Source organism: Epithele typhae, assembly GCF_022376455.1.
Source record: "Epithele typhae strain CBS 203.58 chromosome Unknown BXZ73scaffold_67, whole genome shotgun sequence".
NCBI lineage: Eukaryota > Fungi > Basidiomycota > Agaricomycetes > Polyporales > Epitheliaceae > Epithele > Epithele typhae.
In genome coordinates, this window is record NW_025954258.1 from 125725 (window position 1) to 144846 (window position 19122).

The 19122-nt window shown below is 63.5% G+C and overlaps 2 protein-coding genes across 2 annotated transcripts; both read left to right on the top strand.

Moving 5' to 3' along the window:
- Positions 1-8472: 8472 nt before the first annotated feature.
- BXZ73DRAFT_53377 (FYVE-domain-containing protein) lies at positions 8473-9611 on the top strand (the record flags this gene model as incomplete). The annotated part of the gene is made up of 4 exons (XM_048020993.1): positions 8473-8604; positions 8702-8773; positions 8836-9484; positions 9538-9611. 4 exons carry the CDS (start codon positions 8473-8475, stop codon positions 9609-9611), a joined length of 927 nt encoding a protein of 308 aa, XP_047873611.1.
- A 5535-nt stretch (positions 9612-15146) lies between these two features.
- BXZ73DRAFT_105557 (uncharacterized protein) lies at positions 15147-17232 on the top strand (the record flags this gene model as incomplete). The annotated part of the gene is made up of 17 exons (XM_048016301.1): positions 15147-15232; positions 15290-15374; positions 15430-15443; positions 15507-15615; positions 15668-15685; positions 15746-15771; positions 15829-15854; positions 15909-15943; positions 15995-16034; positions 16097-16112; positions 16162-16207; positions 16272-16372; positions 16432-16491; positions 16553-16580; positions 16639-16696; positions 16771-16961; positions 17206-17232. 17 exons carry the CDS (start codon positions 15147-15149, stop codon positions 17230-17232), a joined length of 966 nt encoding a protein of 321 aa, XP_047873612.1.
- Positions 17233-19122: the final 1890 nt, after the last annotated feature.

The following is a 19122-nucleotide window of genomic DNA, read 5'->3' on the forward strand; positions in this document are numbered from 1 at the left end:
GCATATTCGACCTCCAGGCCGCCTTTCCACCACCAACGCCCGATGCCCCCTCGGGGCGCCCTCCCTCCCTGGACTCCTGGCGCGCACGCGCCATCGCACTCGAGAAGCAGCTCGACGCCCTCCGGGAGGAGCGCGAGCGGGAACGGTTCGGTGAGTTCCGCTTCCACCTGCGCCTCCACAACCCCCCTCCTCTATGCGCCGTGTCATGTTCATCAGGAAGCCTCCCGCGTCCATCATCCATGCATCTCCGCACGCCCGTTCCGGGTTCTCCTTTGTGCCACTGTCCAACGCCGCTTCGAGCCCCACCGGTCTCCCGAGGGTGCGCAGGCGCAGGACCGCGACTCCGGAGCGTTTGCGGTGGCGCGATGGATGGATGGACCAGAAGCTGGGCTCAGGGATCATCCTCCGGGTCCATGCTCAAACTGACTGAACTCCAAAGGCTGACGCTGGCCCCCTTTTCAGAACTGCTCACTCTCCGCAGAGTTTCATACGCAGACCAACTCTCTGCAAAGCGCCCCGATACGCCGTTTCAGGAAGGCTCCGCCTCGGGGAAGGATCCGAAGCGGAAGAAGAAGAGAAAACTCGCCACGGAAGCGCCAGGATTCGCGAAGCTTCAACATTGCAAAGAGTTCGCCGGTGCGTCATTTGCTCATGCGGTTGGTTCGTGAATGCACGTTTTCTGTTGTCGCCTTGGAGCTTCGGAAATCTTTCATATCCATGGATGACTACCTCCAGCTGCCCTTTCCATTTCGAGGGTTCTCTCTGCTGCGAGCTCCTTTTGAACCTTTCTTGAAGCTATTTGCCAATAGTCTTGCGTGTTTGAAACGATCAATGTTGATGTTCTCAAAGATTATCTCCCCCGCTGCGCGAAAGCGCGTTCAATCATATCGTCAGCTACAGCCCCCGGCGGACGTCCCGTAACTGGCTTTCATCACCCCTCCCATCTCCGCTGTCATCCAAAGCCACGCTTACACCGGTGCTTTATCTCATCCACGCTGCGTGACATCGTGGCTTCGCGCATCCCATCGCCGCGGTCTCCACCGCTGGGAAGCCACAGTACCGTCCATTGGCTTTCGCTCGCTGCGATTCGGCCGGGCCCTGTTCCGCATCTGCCGGCCTCAGGCTAACTCGAAGCAGGCCAAGCGGATACACGACAAGCGCTTTGTCGCCTTACGGTTCCAGTCGAGGCCGGCCGGTTTATCGTGCTTCTATGACGCCTCTCAACCGTACTCTCTCATGAACCCAAATTGTCTATAGGCTATCGGGTGTTCACGGACCAAGCTTGCTGACCTCGATCTCGCGTATACAGATATCATCGAGGCTGGTGGGTCGGCAGTATCCACCGCCGTCGACGCGTACGAACTGCTGGCCGACGTACTCGTGGCCACTCCACTGCTCGTCCCGCTTGACGTGATCTGCGCGACGAGCATATCCGCCATACGTGCGCTCAGCTCGATGCTCGCGCATATCGTTGCCCACTGTCATTCAAGAACACTAGGCACCCCTCCCGGTCTGCGGACCCCCCATACGACCATCAGCGCTCTCTCGGATTCCCTACGGCAGGCGATTGCAACTACCATACCCGCGCTCGCTGCCCACCACGCCGCCGCGCTCTCAAATCAACATACCCGCAAGTCCGTGCCCGGGCGCGCCCGCGCCGCTCAAGATTGCGCCGCCGCCGCGCGCGCGACGGACGACTTCCTCGGCGCAGTGCACACCGACGTGCTCGCGCCCACGGTCCGCGCGATCGCACCGACTTCGGCGCAGGTCGTCCAAATCTGTTTTGACTCTGGGGACGTATCCACCGCGGCGGGTGCGGATCCGCGCGCAGCTATTCTCGAGCTCCTCTTCGGCGCCCTCGCCGCGCTCTCCGACGCCCTCGCCCAGGCTCACGCCCAATTCGAACCTGGACGGCCACACTCTCGCGCCGCGGCCGCGGCCCCCACGCGCGTACACGTACAGCAGACCGGGTCTCCGGCGCGCGTGGCAGCCCAGCCCCAGCCCCGGTCCCAGTCCCACCACCCCTCCGCCTTTGCGGGCGACGGCCACGTCAAAACGCTCCTCGCGCGCGAGTGCGTCCGCGAGCTCGCGAAGCTCTACCTCCCTTCCCCTCCCCCGGCTCCAGAACCCGTGTCACACGCCGGGCCCACCGCGCCGCCTCCCCCGCCCCTCTCGACGAGTGCGCGCGCGGGGGTTCCACGCGCGGGGCGAAACCTCGGCGAAACGCAGCGCCGGGAGGCCGCGTCGGGCACGTCCGCTCCCGCTCCCGCTGCCCTGGGTGATCCGCGCGCGCGGGGTGGGGATGCGGGGAAGGCGGGGGATGGGGAGCGGACGGCAAAGCTCGCGCGGCGGGACGCTGCGTGGTACCTGTGCGCGGCGCTCTGTCGGCTCTTGGAACGCTCGGGGCCGGGGACGTCTGCGGCCGCAGTTGGGGGTGGGGGAGGCGGGAGGTCTGCGGGCTCCGTCGCTGGGTTGGGCTCCGCAACTACTGGCAACGGTGCTCGCGGCTCTGGTCTCGGCTCTGGTCCCGTTGGCACCTCCTGCTCGGGCTCTGGTTGTGGCGCCGCGCACGGACGACAAGGCGCGCTCGGGGACGCGTTGGAGCAAGAGGTCTACGCCGCGCTCGCGGACTTGCTTCGGGCGAGCCGGCCGCCTCCTCCTTGTTTCCCCGCGTTTTGCGGTCCCTCCGTTACTGCTGGTGCTGCTGGATCTGCAGACGCATACCCCCACGTGGGGTCCGCTCCCGCGCCGCCGTCGTCCTCTGGGTCTGGGGTCGCTTCGCCACCGCGCACTGCGTCCGAGGAAGATGCGCGCGTCGCCGGATCCGCTGCGGCCGCCGCGCGCACGCCAGACTCGGAAAGCCCGGGGCAGAACTGGGGGAAGGGGATCGTCAGCTTCAGGGCAGCGCGCGCGCCGGCGAGGGAGAGCCAGAGGATGAGCGCAGCCGAGCGGGGGATGCTCCTCGGGGTGCTCGAGCGGGCGTGGCTCGGCGCGTGACCGTGCGCTGCACAAGTACGCGGTGGGGGTCTGCGGTTGTTTGTCTGGGGTTTGTGCATACGTATACATACTCACTTGTCGTGTCGCGCTGTTTCGGTCCCGTCTGGATGTCGCGGTCAATATTCGCTTGATATATCTCTTTCGCTCGTCAGCGCGCACTCTCACGCTCGCCAGGGCCGATCGCGTGTCTCCGTCGTTCAGCGCTGCGCGGAAGATTGGAGAGGGGGGTTGGACCTGCAGCGGATCAACATCATGCACGCCCGCGCATTCCATCAAGAGTTGCTCTGCTTACCTACGTACCAGCTGGGTCGGCGTCGGTGTCAAGCCGTGAGCGGTTGGAAGATCACAGAGCCGCGCGACCCCTACGCACGCCCGTCCAGTCTCGGCAGATTTGCATCTGGCCGCGGCGAGGCTGGACGAAGGGATCGGCGATGTTTGACGAGAATATATGTGTTGGAACACTATTGAACGTTTGGACATTGACGGCGAGCCAGCACACAACGTATGCCTGGGTCCTACGGCGACGAACATACTTGCACAGAAGCAGGCACATGAGAGAAAGGTTTGAGAGAAAGGTTTACGTCGCCCCTCGTGAAACACCACCAGCTAGGCCACGGGTGATCAAAGGACTAGTCCAGGGCTAGTCTACCGACATACATAAGTACGTACTCGCGACCACCGTCGGTGCTCGTGCACATCTGCATAAACGCTCGCAGGGACGTCGTCGGGGCGCGCGCGAACGCGCGCACAAGCCGTCCAATGGCCATCACCCTGAGCGACGGGCCAATCGGCTGTCGTGGCGGGGGCGTTCGTGCGCGCGTACGTACAAACTATGTACGGCTGTGACCCCGGGCGCCTCGGTCGGAATCTTCGCTCTCGAGTCTCCTGGGCCTGAGGCCTGAGATATTGAGAGAGGCTGAGACCGTTTGCAAGCTACGGCGTGATGGAGGACCTAGGTTCGGAGCTGGGACGAGCGGGTGCAGCATCCAACTTGAACTCCATAAGCATCGCAGCGTGCGTAGCGCGCGGGCGACGGACGAGCTCGCTATGCGATGTCAAAAGCGTCGGGCGCACCGCGCGCTCGCGCGCCGCCGGCTTCCTTCGCATCCCAACACGAGTCCGACGGGCGTCGGCAGCTGGTCAATGAAAAGCCCGATGCGCGTGGCGCCGGCGTCCGCGCATCGATTTGCGCCGTGCGACGCGCGATGTGCGATTTCCTCGCGGCGGACGCCCGTGAGTACGTACGTACCTGCAGACGCGTCTGATCCCGAGCTGGGCGCACGCACCGTGACGGCGCTCGGGGCGTCGATCCGGTGCCCCGCCGTGTGTGTGCACTGGGTGCGGTCGCATTTGAGCGTCGAGAACTCGAAAGCGCGGGCGCCGCTTCGTTCGCTGGACGCACGCCAGCCCACATAGGTGCCCACTGAGGTCGAGTGTGGAAGGCCTGTGTGGTTCGGCTTCGACGGTCCGTTTCGCGCCGTGGCTCGAGATCGCCGCTCCTGCCCGCCCAGGCCGCCCGCGCGAGCAGAACGCGGGCCCTATCCCCGCAACGCTGACGAATGACGTGCGTGAGGCTGGCGGCCGCACGAAGGGAGAAGGCGGCGGCGGGGACGTGTACGGGAAGGAGAAGGCGAAGGCGAAGGCCAGCGCGTGACGGGCGTCGAGCGAGACGTCGCGCGTCGGCGTCCCAGGTTCGAAGCAGCGTCCTGCGCCTCTTGCCGGATATGTGCGCCGCGGACGAGTCGAGGGAGGGGGGAACGGCGTTTCCGCGCGCGGGCCAAGCGCGTCGCACGTCCGCGCGTTCGCCCGCAACTTACGTGGCCCGCGTGGGGGGCGACTCGTTGGGGGCCGCCTGAGGCCGCAAGGGGCGGCAGGTGCAGACGCTGTGTGTCACGGCGCTCTGGGGGCGACGCGGGTGCGGATCCCTGCGCAATGGACCCGCTGCAGGATGCCGTACATGCAGATGCTCGCCGCGCCGGGACCGGTCATGCCCCACGCACCTCGTCAGCTTGGAGCCCGGAGTGAGCGGGGTGGGCGGAGTGAGCGGAGTGAGCGGAGTAGGCGCAGCTGCGCCCGCCTTCTTTTCCCGATGGAGGCCCACCGGACGCCGCCGTCACATGCGCGCATGCTCCAGTGGTTCGTTAGCCCCGCAGATGCCCGAAGCCAGACTCCACGCCGGCCTATAAGCAGAGCGCGCGCACTCACTGGACACAAACCCAATCCGCACCTGGACGTCCATCTTCGTCAACCACACGTTCGAACTTCGAACCACGCTCATACATGTCAACCACAGACGCACCTGCAGTAGTTCGAATCCCGCAGCGGACGCTGGCGTCCACTCGCACACGCCTGAGGGCGCCACGTATACCGACCGAGCTTCTGGCCCAGACCCTGCGGCCCGTGGGGGAAGCCGAGTGCGTAGAATCTGAAGGACGCCGACGAGAGTGCTAGAGCCTTTTGGGTACGCCACCAGCGCGCGCGTTCCGGCGAACTTCGTCTCACCCCAGCGTCGGATGGGGTCTTGTGGGCTCAAGGGCCGAATGGAATGCCGGATCCAACGGACGGCGCTCGCGGCTGCAGCTGGTCTTGTCAACGTCACCAGGAGCTCGGAAGGCGCGTCGACGGGAAGGTGGAACAAGACGCCAGCTGGGACGGGCCGCGTCGGGCGACCTGGCGCGAAACGGCGGGCGCGTTGCTAGACGCTTCAGCCCCGTACGTCGCCCGTCGCCCCTCCGTGCCCACTGGAACGCGAACTTGGCACTGGCAGCTGGGAGGGACGCCGTGCGGTGACCGGTGACAGATGACAATTTAAAAGAAATCGCCGACGGGGCGCGCGCGCGCCGCGGTGCGCCATGCCACGGGACGGCGCGCGGCCGGGAATGGACTGGTGCGGTCGCCTTATGATGGCCGTCGTCGGGGGACGCCGGGCCCTGTCGAACACGTACGTCGTATGTTCGGGTTGTCGCCTGGGTGGCAGGCTGCAGCCTGCGCTAGCGTGGTGGGGAAGACGGCCGGATATGTGCCGCGACGGGCTAACCCACTGTGATGAACTCAGCGTCGACGAGCGTGCTCACCTGAGGACGATCCGGAACGCACCGCATCCGCATACGAGCTGTGGCCGCACGACGGGGAAACAAGACAGAGAGGGACAAGACCGTGTCTTCTCGGTCTTGCCACTCGAACTGTGGGTCCGCCCCTTACCACGAGCCATCGTCACGATGGTGACCGGTGGTGGCTCGAACGGTTTGCGTCCTTTTGCGTCCGACTGCCAGGAGGGCAGAGTGCGGCGGCCCGACCCGTGCCGGGTGGCGGCCGGCTACTTATCTACGCAGGCGACACGCGCACATGGCACCGTCGCGCGCGTGGTGCCGCCAGGCTCCCAGGCCCTGACAGTGATATCATGCGCGTGTGTCGACGACGGTCGCGAAATGCGACGTGTCGCTCGCACCCCTTGCTCAGGATCCTCGCTGACCGGACCATCAATACGTCGCGTCCTGAAAGTCGAGACGGCTTTTGCCCGCGTGCAGGTCCCATAAGTAAGTACATATGCCCAGTGCTGCTCGGCCGGGACTGCGCACCGCCACGGGCGTGGTTCGCCGGGCTCGAGGCGCGGCGCGGCGATACGGCGGCCCACACAGCGTCGCACTGCAGCAGCACGCCTCGAGTCTCGACAGCCCCGGTCGGTTGCAAGGAAAACGCAAAGCCAGCCAAACTCGCGTCCCTCGGCCAAGTCGCCGGACGTACGTACCGGCCCAGCCTCGTTCCATGGCCGATGAATGTTCCACACTGCGCACGTCTTGCAAGTCGCAGCCCAGATGGCAAGAGCTCTCGTAACGGTTACGCGCGCGCCGTCACGGCCGCCGCCTCGCGCCCAATCGCGCGGCGGGCGGGCGGGGCCTCGCGGTGATGCATGTGCAGGGTCGGTCACGCCCCCCCGCCGCCGACGGGCTCGCGCGACGGGCACTACGCAGCGCAACGAAATTCCACGAGTGGGTCGGGACGGTCGCGCGCATTCGATCGATCGCTGCCCGGCGAGGCCCCAGAGTTCGCAGGGCGATCGAGAAGGGGAGGAGCGGACGCGCGCCAGGCGTTCCAAGCAACCATCGACGTCGACGGCGCGCGGCGGGGCGCCAGCCGAAGCTCGCGCTGCGTCGGGCGGGGACCGGCCCCGCGAACAGATCCCCCCACTGGAGCAGCGTTCAATGAGGTGCAATGCGAGCCCGATTCGAAGCGTCGAAGGTCCGGCGCGAGGCAGGTGAATTGCGGTTTCGTGGGACGCGCGGGGAGCGTGACATCACGCGCGCCCCGGCGCGCGCGCAGATGACGACGTACGTACGCCGCCGCTTCCTTTCTGTCGTTCTCTCCCCCCTTCCCCACTCGCTCCCCGCCGCGGGTGGGATCTGAGCAGAGAGGCGGGCGGGCGAGCGCGGCGCGGATGGAGCTCGGGGGCGGTGGGAGATCCGCGCACGCCCACCGGAGCCGGGGCACGCTCGCGGTGGGGGCCGCGAGCGGCGTGGCCTGAGAGGCGTCCGCATCGGGCCCCTCGCCCCCGCGCGCGCGGCCTGCGATTGGGCCGCGACGCAGGCGAGCAGCGTGGCCGGGAGCGTGACGTGGGAGCACGCAGGGGTCCGGGATCGTGGGGGCGGGCGCGGCTCTCCAGGGGGGCGCCCGATCTGGCCGATGGAGATGGCGATGGCGATGCGCGCGAGCGCCGATAGGTCCCGGCTACGGCGGCCGGCCTGTGGCCCGTGCGCGGTGCGCGGGTGCGTCGTCGCCCGTTGGCGTTGCGACAAGTTGCGTTGCGAGTCGCGACGGCGGGTGTGCGCTGGGGTCTCACTGCGCCCTGTGTGGGGAGGGCGTGCATGTGCGGAGATGCGAGCGCGCCGGCGTTTGCGATCTCCTGTGAGGGGAGGGGGTGGGCGACACCTGGCTGAGCGGCCGCATCAGCGGGAGAGGGAGAGGGGCGGGGGCACCAGGCGTGGGGGCACGCGCAAGACGCGGAGAAACAGGATCAGGCGCCGGAGGGATAGTCCGACGGTTGGACCGAGGGGCGGCAAGTTGCGATGAAACAGCGATAGAGAAAGCTTATTTGAATCGGGCAGGAGGGTGCCGCGCGAAGGGACCCAGCACCGCGCGTCTGCCCGGGGGGCGTGGTCGGCGATATTTAACGATCCGGAGGATTCCCGCCGTGCCCTGCGACACCTCCGTTGCTGAGGCCCCCTCTCCCCTCCCCGCCCCCCCGACGCCACTCCGTCCTCCCCACCCTCCCCATCCCCGTCCCTATCCCCTCGTCACATATCTGCCATGGCGCTTGCAGCTGTCATTGCCTCCCGCCTTTCCTCCCTCCCCCCCGCCCATCGCGTCCCCCGCCACGACGACGCGTCGAGCATCTCCTCTGAGGGTACGTTGCCTCGCGTGACGCGCCTCTCGCCTCCTAACCACCTCCCTCCAGACGCGTCTCCTGGAAGCTCTTCGATGAGTTCCTCCTACGACACGCGCTCCATCTTTTCCGAGCCCTGCGCCCCCACCGAACCCGGTCCCTCCGACTACACTCGTCCCAGGCGCAACGAGCATTTGGCCGTTCTTCTCCCCAAGCGACTCTGGAAGGTCAGTACCAGCTCTTCTTCGCGTCGCGTCTTCCCCGCTCCCATCGTGGTTTGCGCCACCCATTTCACGTGACTGAATGTTGGGTTTCTCTTCACAGCCCGACTCCCAGGCCGCCCACTGCGATACCTTCTCCTGCCGCAAGCACTTCTCCATCTGGGAGCGTAGACACGTGAGTCTGCCGTCTTGTCGCCGCTCTGTTCTCTATGCTCAACGTGCTCTGCCTGGCGACAGCACTGCCGGAAGTGTGGCGGTGTGTACTGTGGTGATTGCAGTAGCAAGACCACCTCCCTCCTCGACACCTCGAACCTCAACTTCTTTCACCCGCCCCGCAATGTTCCCATCATCGTCTACGACTCGCCGACGTCTCAGGTCCTCGAGTCTCGCGTGTGCAATGACTGCCACGATCTGATCCACGGGCGCAAGTCGCCCAGGTCTCCCGTCATCTCCAAAGCGAGCCCCATTGCCCTCGTGCGCGAGTCTGAGACCGGCTTCGCCTCGGGCTCCTCGTCCCTGTCCTCTTCCGTTTCTACCCCCTCCGACAGTTCCCCGCTCCATGCTCTGCCCCCGCGCCCTCGCCCCCGGCGGACCCACACCTCGCCTCGCATCTCACCCTCCTCTCCCCTCGTCACCACCACCCCACTGCCGAACAACCCGGTCCTTATTGCGGACGCCGAACTGTTGGGCGAGCTCGAGGCGTACCCTCTTCGCATCGCCAGCAACGTCTGCAAGGCCACTGGTGGCGGACGTTGGGAGCCTAAGCCGATCCCGGAGTACGTGACCAAGCGCATTCCTGGGTGCAAGCCCGCGTACGAGCTTGAGCTTGAGCGCGAGGAGGCCGAGCGCAAGCTTCGTCGCGCCAACCCGGTCTTCAGGGATGGTGGTGAGTACTTTCTTGTACCTTTCAGTGACCGCTGGCGCTGACGCACTTCGCAGACTTCCAGCTCCGTGCCCCACGCGAGATGGAGCCTAGGTCGCCAGGCGGCCCCTTCACCCTGTCCACTTTTTGAGACGAGTCGTCGTCTACCCATTGTAATCCTTTGGTCTCTCGTCCGGTCCCTCTCCCTGGTAGTCTGCGACTGTCGCCTATGCTGTGTACTATCATTATTACTGGATTGCTGCCGGTCGTACCTATGTTACCTTTTAGTGTCCACTCCGCTGTGCTTTCGTGTCGATATACCTGTACCCCTGTTACCCTTCGGATTGTTTATACCTTGCCGCCCTTATTCCCCCATCCACCCTGCGCTCGGCCGACCCCTGGCCGAGCCCTCTCCTCCTCTTTACCCTTGTTCCCGACCTCCCCACGCTCTCACTGCTTGGACTCACTAGCCCTAATTCGCCCCAGTGCAGAGTCTCTCCCACCTGGACTGTCCTCATCCGTCCTCGTCTCCATCTCCGCCCCAGCCCCCATCCCGAGACTCGCTCGCTGTCGCATAGATCGCTGCCGTCCCGTCCGTCTCTCCTTTGCCTGCATAGGGTATGCCCCTCACCGGCGGCCAGCGCCGGTTGTCTACTGTCGTACAGTACCTGTACCATATTGTTCCTTCGCATGCGTTAGAATGGAGATCCCCGTTACATGCCGAAAGCCCCTCGCGTGTTCGTGTGCAGTGCAAAGTACGAGCGCGGGGACGTCGTATGCAGGAGCGCGGATCCTGGGGCGGTTGGGATGCGGCGCGGGACCAGTCCGGTGCAGGCGGCGGGCGGCCTGCGCTCGGTGGCGTCTGGGCGAACATCTGTTGCGCAAGCTCAAGCTCGAGGCCCTGCAGAGATCCAAGGACGCGTGCGCTGCGTCCATAAAGCGGATCGAACCACGGACCGGCGCTCTGGCCTCCCGCACCCGGACACCGTGGCCCGGGGCCCCGCGAACCGCGCCCGATGGGGGTCGGAGGGAAGCACCGTTGGTGGCACGGCGTCGCCCACGCCGCGCGCGCGCGTGGGATCCAGTGAGGACGCGCGGGGGCTCGAGAGGCTGAGGGCGACGGTTCGGGAGGCCCGGCGGTCCCTCGCGTTCGTACGTACGCACGTCGAAGCTTCGGCGTCCTCGCGTGGTTTGTCGGTGCGCGCGTGGACCTCTAGACTGCGAGCGGCTGGATCCGCGCGCTGGCCGAGCGCTGAGCGCTGAGCCTGTCTGGACTCTGCTGACTGGGGCGCGAGGATCCTTGGTGGAGTGTGCACCCCAGAACTCCTCGAGCCTCTCGAACCCCCGCGAGTCCGTGCACGGGCCCGAGTCGAGAGGCGTTGCAACGCGTGCGCGCGGGAGCGGTGCTGGACTGCGTGGCGGTTCGGGCTGCGCGGGGCGGGGTCGTCCGCCGCGGCTCGTTGCGAAGCCTGTGTACTAAGGACGACGTCGCCAGCGACGGACGGCTCGACTCTCGAGCGTTCTTAGGTGTCCTTATCTCGCAGCCTGCAGGGTCGGCGGTGCGTCTGGCTCTTTGGCTAGGACGCCGCGCTGCGGAGTGCAGCGGTGGCGCGGCTCGCGAGGCGCGACGGAGGCACAGAAGCGCGGGCGGGCACCCAACGCGCGGAGGGCTCGGATGCCACACATGCACGCACGCGCGGGCTCGACCGGCTCGTCGTCGACGTCGCACTGTCAGGACTCAGGCCTCAGGCTCAGGAGTGCTGCTGCTGTGGAACGGCGAACCTGCGAGCGGAACGCCCGCATGCAGGCCTGAACGGGGAGCGTCCCGCCTCCCGGCGTTCGGCGGGCTCTGGGGTCCGGTCCAGGGCCTGGAGTCTATGTGCGCGCGTTCCGCGTGGGCAAGGCGGCGGACCGGGGGTACGTAAACGGCCCGCGCGCGGGCGCGGGGATGGTCCGTTTGGCTTTAGCCTGCGAGAGCAGGCACGCGGGTGCATGTGGCTGGAATTCGGTCGGTGAGCTTCCGTGGACGGTGCCTGCGCGCGGAGGGGCCTGTGCGGATCTTCGCGGCCTCCGAGGTTTATACTTACATGACGGAGAGCGACACGGACGCAGCGGCACTGGGAGGGCGAGCTCCCTGGTGAGGCCTTGAGGGGTGTGGTGGACGGCGCGCGGATGGATCATGCGTGATTTCGTCTGATGGCGGGTTCGTGCAGAGCGGAGGGCGGAATGGAGGGAGAGCGGAACATGGCCCGGGGCGCGCTCGGTTGTGGTCGCGGGACGGGGCTGTAAAAGTAACGGACGTCGGAGGTGGCCGCAGCGGGATCGCGGGCCTTTTCCCATACGCGGGCGGCCGCTGGCGCGCGTTGAGTGCGGGCGAGGAGAGAGAGCTGGGTCAGCCAGAGCCTCATCCATTCTGGAGGCGGTCGCCGTTGGGTTGACGAGGGTGTGACGCACGAGAGAGCAGCCGAGGCGTGTGCGCAGGGGATCCGGTGCTTGTAACTGGCTCGGAGCAGAATTCAAATATTCACGCCTCGAACAGCCTGGACCCGAGCTTCAACTGTCGACTAAACTAGGGACCTGACGTTGAGCTTCGTAGGGACGCTTGGAACTTACTAACCACTGTGGTGCGCACGCTTACTCGCCAGTTCGTTGTCCTCGCGTCAAGCTGACGAAGTGACGGGAGTTTTCCGGGATGGCCAGCCACTCGAGCCTGTTTAACGCTGAGTACAACCGGAACACTGCATGTCTGTCTTTGCTCCCCAGGATTGTCGGCGCGCGCACATCCTAGAAAAAACGACGAGTGTTTCGTCTGAAATCTACAAGGTTTCTTACATTGATGTATGTCGCATCTTTGCAGGGTTGATTGCGTCCCGCGACATGTCTGCTTCAATATCAGCAGTTCACCCGCCCCGGAATCCGCTCGGTGATTCACGTCCATCGCTCTCCTTAGCTGTATTACGTGGTCGAGGGGGATGTGACGGCTATTTCATTGCCATTAATGAGTGGACGCACACACCATCGCAGATGCACTTGAATCTGGATATGGAACTGTGAGCAGAGGCTGTGATTATCTTCTAGCTGGTAACACGAGATCTGTACATGTTTGATTCACGCCTGCTTTCATCACGAAACTTGCGCTCGGACGATCCCGCGCGATCACGGGGACGGATGCAGATCAGAGTATGTCCTAACGGCACCGGGCATGATCATGCAGACGGCCATAGAGCGAGAGATGATCATATATTCGACGGAGAGACGTTTTCAGATCTCATGCCGTCTAAAAGACAGGCAATGATCGCGCAGACAGGCTTATGGTCGACCATGATCTGACAGGAGGGGTGTAATGGTCAGCCGTGTCCGGCCCGGCACCAGTCGGCCGACCGAGTAGGACCCGACACAGGCTGAGCGATGACGGTGCGCGACCCTTCTAAGATCTGCACTTGACCGTACGCCAACCACTGAACCGTACACAAGTGGGCGATGAGCTCGTCTCAGCTTCATTATATTAGACACCTTGTTTCTCATCGCTGCTATGCAGCAAGTTGTGCGCGGCCATGCCGGCCTCGTATGCGAACTTCCCCTGCACTCTCTTCCACTTTCCGAGTCGCCAATGATGGCGAAACCCTCCGGATGTTCTTAGATGGCACTGGAAGCATCGAGAACATGCTGGGTGAGGTCATGGAGGTCTTTGGCACAACACACGTCCAAACCACGTGACCATGGCCCTGGGCGTTTCAAAAACGCCAAAGCGCGAACTTCCCGAACCCCCATGTCCTCCTCTCCCCTCCACCATCTCCCACATTCGTGCGATCGTCATATAGCCCAACCCATATCCTTATGACTTGCCCTGCCGAATCTCATTTGCTCACAATGATCCTCTCTGTTACATGCTTCCACTGCCAGGACCTGACACCGCCAACGGCCGCGTTAAACAGAACACTTGGGAAGCTTTGGTACGTGACAATGCATCATTTTATGCGCATATACCCAGTCCTTCGACCGCAGGGCACGAGGGCTGAGCCCAAACGCAAGTCGGACCCGTCCATTATCGTCATGTTGACCTGCTCTGACCTGGTTGCTGCCGATGCTCCGTGAGTATCTGTCTGCTATATGCGCACTTAATTGACACGTCGGGTAACGGTGGGTTTTACTGTGCATGCATTCCTTCTGGATTTGACCTGAGGCGAATTACGACAAGACCTCGGCGCAAGCTCACGGTACGTACAGCACTTTCTTGCTCATTTTCTCACCTAACGTCCACACAACAATGCGCCGGCCCACGGAGGAAGTACGGCATTGTAGCGAGTCCCACTCATCTGATCTACGACCACCACTGCGCAGCATATAATCTCCCCATTAACGCGCCCACCACAGGCGCGATGAACCCGATCTTGGACGATGGGTCTGGTTGACTCCGTCCCGACGTTCGACATCGTGATATCCTGGATGAGAGGCGGCAGGTTGATCTACGTTGCGCGGAATGGTGCGTCCATCTCTCTCTTCCGTCTCATGCGATATGTGCCGACCACTTTCCCCCCGACCCCATCGCCGTCGATGCAGCCGACTGCTTGGTCTCCAAGGGCGACCTCAACGTCACGCTGCAGAACCTCCTGACAGGTGACAACTTACCTGCTCCGCGCACGGTGCCCTGTATGGCGCGTCCTCCTCTCCCATCCCGTTGTGTTTCTCCGGTAGCTCTTATCATATGGCCATAGGTATTCGTGCGTTTCTGTTGTCGCTGTGTCGTCTGTTGTATCGTCAGATAATGTACGCTTTAGTATAGTAACGGTCCAATAATTATTCTGTCTCTGATTTATGTCGTTCGAATGTCTCTATATGTATGCTCAAGCTATCCCTTGCGTACGACCGTACCACGTGTTGGTCCGATCAATGTCGACCAAATGGCTGTAGCCGTTCGACCGAGCCCGACCAGAAGCTCCGTGAGGTCCGACCATGTGGGACCATACTGCCCTGTCCGTCGGCTCATAGACGGTCCAAGACCACCGTGAAGTAGACCTAACGAGATCAAACTGCCCCCACAGCAAGACCGTCCGGGATCGCCCTCCCACTGACCGCCGATCGCCCTTGCTCGTGTTCGACGATATTGGGTCGTTATTCGTCACAAGAAGGCCGGGCGGACAAATGATGATCTGGCAGACTTATTTCGATCTCACACGCTCTGCTGACGATCCTCTCGCTGCAATTTTCGTGATGTTGGACCGACTCGGGCCTTTCGAGCGTCTACATTACCATATCCAGAGAACAACGCCCAACGCCACACGCCACTCGCACCTCGGGCATCTTCTTCGGTTCTTGGATTCCTGCTGCCGGGCCCTCGTCTTTAGACTGCTGCCCAGCGTCGTTTCTTCAAGTAGCTGTCCTCGTGCCCTCGATCAGGGCGTCACCCTCCTTTGGTTTCCGGGTTTCCCTCCTCCATCCTCCCTCAACAGCACGCCTCACGCTCCGACCCATCCGTTCTCCTCCGCGCAGCCGTTCTCTCTCTCTCCTCCGAGGTTCTCTGGCACTATCTGGGTGACCGCCCTGCTCTAGTTTCCCTGTCGTCCTCCGCATCCAATCCCGCCACGGCCCGCCCGACGCGCCCCGAGCCCCCGCTCCCACTTTCCGCCGGTCGCGGACGGATGAGGCCTGAGGATCGCTCACCGCGACGCCCCCAGCACCCCATCGAATGTCCGACCCGTTCTCGCTGCCGACGCCCTCTTCCCTTGACCTGACGATCGGCGCCGAGCTTGTCGGACTCGGCGTCTCGCTCGCGTACGTCACTAGCCTTTTACCGATTACGAATTCACGCCGCTGACGCGCGGCGAACAGGCTCTATGGCGCGACGACCGGCCAACTGTTCTGGTACTTCCGGAAGCTCGACGGGTTGAGCCTGAGGAAGTGGATGGTCTACTACGTGAGTCTTCGTTCGGTCTTGTGCGCATACGGTCAGGCTGGATGGGTGCATATAGGTCGTGGTGCTATGGTGAGCGTGCCATGCTTCTGTAGAGCCGCTGCGGGGAGTCTTATGCCGCTTTTGCGATGCGAGGTCGTTGGGAACCGCGCAAGCCGTGCTTTCCTCATACCTGCTGAGCAGATACCTCGTAGTCGGAAGAGGTGACCTTCCTGCCCTCTTCGGCTGCACGAAGCTTTACGCAGTGCGTCCCTCCACGAATCCCTGCCGCGTCCATGCTCACATTTAGCTTGCAGGCAAATGCCATATCGTCGGTGAGCGATAGCGTTTTCTCGCTCGTCAGCCTCTTACATACTCGTCGTTCTCCATCGCAGGACATCAGCAGCGCCATGGTCCGGCTGTAAGTCCCAACCTCGGCTATGCAACGTCAAATGCTCACACGGGCACCACACCGCAGTGGATACTTCTACAGGATCTGGAAATGTGAGCCTCTCGATCTGCTCACGTCTCGCGCTAACCTATGATATGACCTTCCAGTCAACCGCCAGCGATATCTCATCTTGATTGTTCTGGTTCGTACCTGCGTCTCTGCGCCATCGATGACGTACAAGTGGTTTTTTCAGGGTGTTGTCTTGACATTGCTAGTGACTGCATTGTCGCTTCGTGAGTGCGCTTCGCCCGATTGGTTTCCCCATTGGCGCTGACGTGCTTGTACGCGGGTGAAGTCTTCGGCATCGTCTCGTGAGCTGTCTCCGGCACGTCCTTTGGAACGTAAACTGACGTGTCGCAGAACCCGCTTTGAATTCTTCTGGCAAATACCGCAGGCGCATCTGACCGTGAGCGTTCACTGCTGTGCAGTCATCCCGATGCTCGTCTGACAGACTTTGAACGACCCGCTAGTGGACGTTCTTCCTCTCGGCCGGTGCGCAGATCACCGTCGACTCGATGATCTCCTTCGCCGTCTTCGCTTCCTTCCTGCGGTTCTACTCTGGGGTCAAAAGGTACGCTCCGCGCGCCGAGTCGTTCATTGTGCAGATGCTCAACATAGTCGTTCGCTCAGATTGGACCTGTTGATCCGGACCATCGTAGTCTTTGCACTCAGCACGGGCTCGCTCAACGTGTGCGTACCGTCTCAAGCGCTCAATCTGCGCGGCGTCGATACTGATCGTTGGCATACACAGTCTCCTTTCGACCTGCAGCATCATCCTCGTAAGCCCCCCTCTCCCCCGCACGCCCTCGCCGCTGACCGCCCGGCACCCGCGCACAGTTCAGCGTGGTTCCGATGAGCTACGTGTTCATCGCCGTGTACTGGGTCTCGTGCCAGCGTGCGTGTCTCGCTCTCTCGCTCTCGCTCTTGTTCTTTGGCCCGCCCGTGCGCTGACCCCACCCCCGCGCGCAGTCCAGATCTGCTCGTTCCTCGCCGTGCTCAACGCCGAGAAGGAGCTCGTGCACCGCTCGCTGAACCACGCCCAGCTCGCGCGCGGCACGGCCGGGGAGACGATCCAGTTCACGACGAGGGTCGAGCTCGGCTCGTTCCCGGGCACGCCGCCGCCGTCGGTCGACGCCGGCGGGGAGGAGGGCGGGCCCCGGGTCGGGGGGTTCGATGGGGGAGGGGCGGGCCGGTTCAAAACGCGGCGCCGCGGACATGGGGATGGGCGGAGGGGAAGCGTGGTGGATTCTGAGGTGAATGGGGGAGGAGGGAAGGGGGTGGAGTTTGTGGATGGGAGGCGTGCTAGTGAGGTTGAGGAGGAAGGGGGTCTTGACCGGACAAGAAAGGTGAGTTTTTGCGTTTGTGCGTCCTGGGATGTGCGTGCTAACTATGCGGTTTGGTTAGAGCTTCCCGTGTAGGGCGCTGGACTGAGTGGATGACTGCAACCTCGCATCTCTACCAAGAACGTACCCTTTGCATATCTGCTTTCGAGCCTCTCCCTCTCCCCTCATGCCCTCGCACGTCGCATCTGTACTGACGCATACCTCGCAATCCCTGGGGGCCCTTTCTACGCCTCGCATACAGTACTTCTACTGCACGTTAGTCTTCCTTTTCTCGCTAGAGTCCGTCGCTCCGTCAATGTCTACCCCCCCGCTCTCGCCGCTTCTACGACGATCCTGAGCCGTCCGTACCCCACACCTCTATGTCGCCTACGCACATGGGCCTATAGCCACATCCTCTTTCCTCTTCATGAACACGATGGCATCCAGCTCCCGCTTACATGCGCGCATCACACCAGCGTCGAAGGCGACGACGCGCTTGTCCGGGGCGTGCTGCGGCGTCTGCATGTGTTTCGAAGCGCGGGCGTGACAAGAAGGCAGCTGCGTCGGGCGCGGAGGCGAGATCTAAGGAACCGCGGAGGGAGCGCTCCGAGCCGAGTACGACGCGCGGGCTGTCGTTTGATGTGTCGATGTCTCGCGATGACCGGTTGACCGTCGATCGGCGCGCGTTGCGATCTCGTCGTCGCGACGGACGGACGGACGCTGAGCGAGAACGCGGCGCCGCGCGCGGGACGTTGTCGCTGGTGCTTGACGCCGAGGAGGCCGCGGGTGGCAGGGCGATTAGATTGCGAACAGCAGCTTGGTTTGACGGAGGAGACGGTGTGTCGGGTAGGCTTTGCAGGGATCAGGGTGTGACGCGAACCTTGCTCGGCACGGGTATGTTCAAACCTAGCCTGTGGGCATGCGCTGGAGATGCCCGGGTGGCCATCGCAGGGGGGTGCATACGGCGCAGCGCGGCGGTGCGATAAGACATGGACAGCCTCGGAGAGGGCCTGCGCAGGGGGGGTGTGCGCGGATCAGTCGGTGCTGCTCAATCACGGCGTGCAAACGCTGAGAGACGAGGGTTGGTGATCGCAGAGCCCACGGCACATGCGACTTGCTTTATGGAGCGGGTTTGATACAGCAGCGGTCGTCTCGACTTTGAGTGGACCGCACCCATCAATATTCAATCACGAGGGATGATGCACGTTAATGGCGAGATGTCGAGGAGACTCGGAGTCTGTCTTGCATGATAGAACGGGAACCGGCGTCGGGTTCTGTCGAGTAGCGGAGTCGAACTCCCCACCCAAGCGGAGCTCCCACGGCTCGGAGCGCGCGCACGGACACGCTCTGCTCCGCGCACACCGCCCACGCTCTTCTTCCCGACGCCCATCTTCTGTCCCACCATCGCCACCTTCCCCATCCGTGTGCCCTCTGCTCAAGTGCTGTAGGTGTATCCGCGCTCTGCACCCGCACCCGGGACTCAGGTGCGTCTCTCCTCTGCGGCGATGCGTGGACATCTGGACACTGGACTGGGGCTATGTCCACACGGACCGGGCGCACGGTGTGGCGTAGGTGCAGCGCGCGCAGCCTGGAGATGGTCATGGATGCTGGGGCGGGGACGCATATAGGCGGGTGTGTGTTGTTGCTGGTGATGGCGTTGGATGAACACATTACCGTCCATCGTGCGCTGCGCGCTGGGGCCCGTTGATGGGTGGAACATGGGTGGACAGTGGGCAGGTGCTGGGAGTTTGGATGGATGGCGACGGAGGATGGACAACGTTGCGAGCTAGTCCGCACGCTCCTGCGCTGTACCCGCGTCGTCCATCATGTGCAGGTATGGCTCACAGTGCTCTGGTGCCGCCTTTGCTGCGCCGATGCGTCGTGCATGAGCCCACACTGATGATTTGATGATCGCAGATCCCCAATGTCCGTGCGCCATATATACACAACGCGTGTCCCGGGGAAGGGACAACAAAGCACACGATGCGGGCCGTCCACC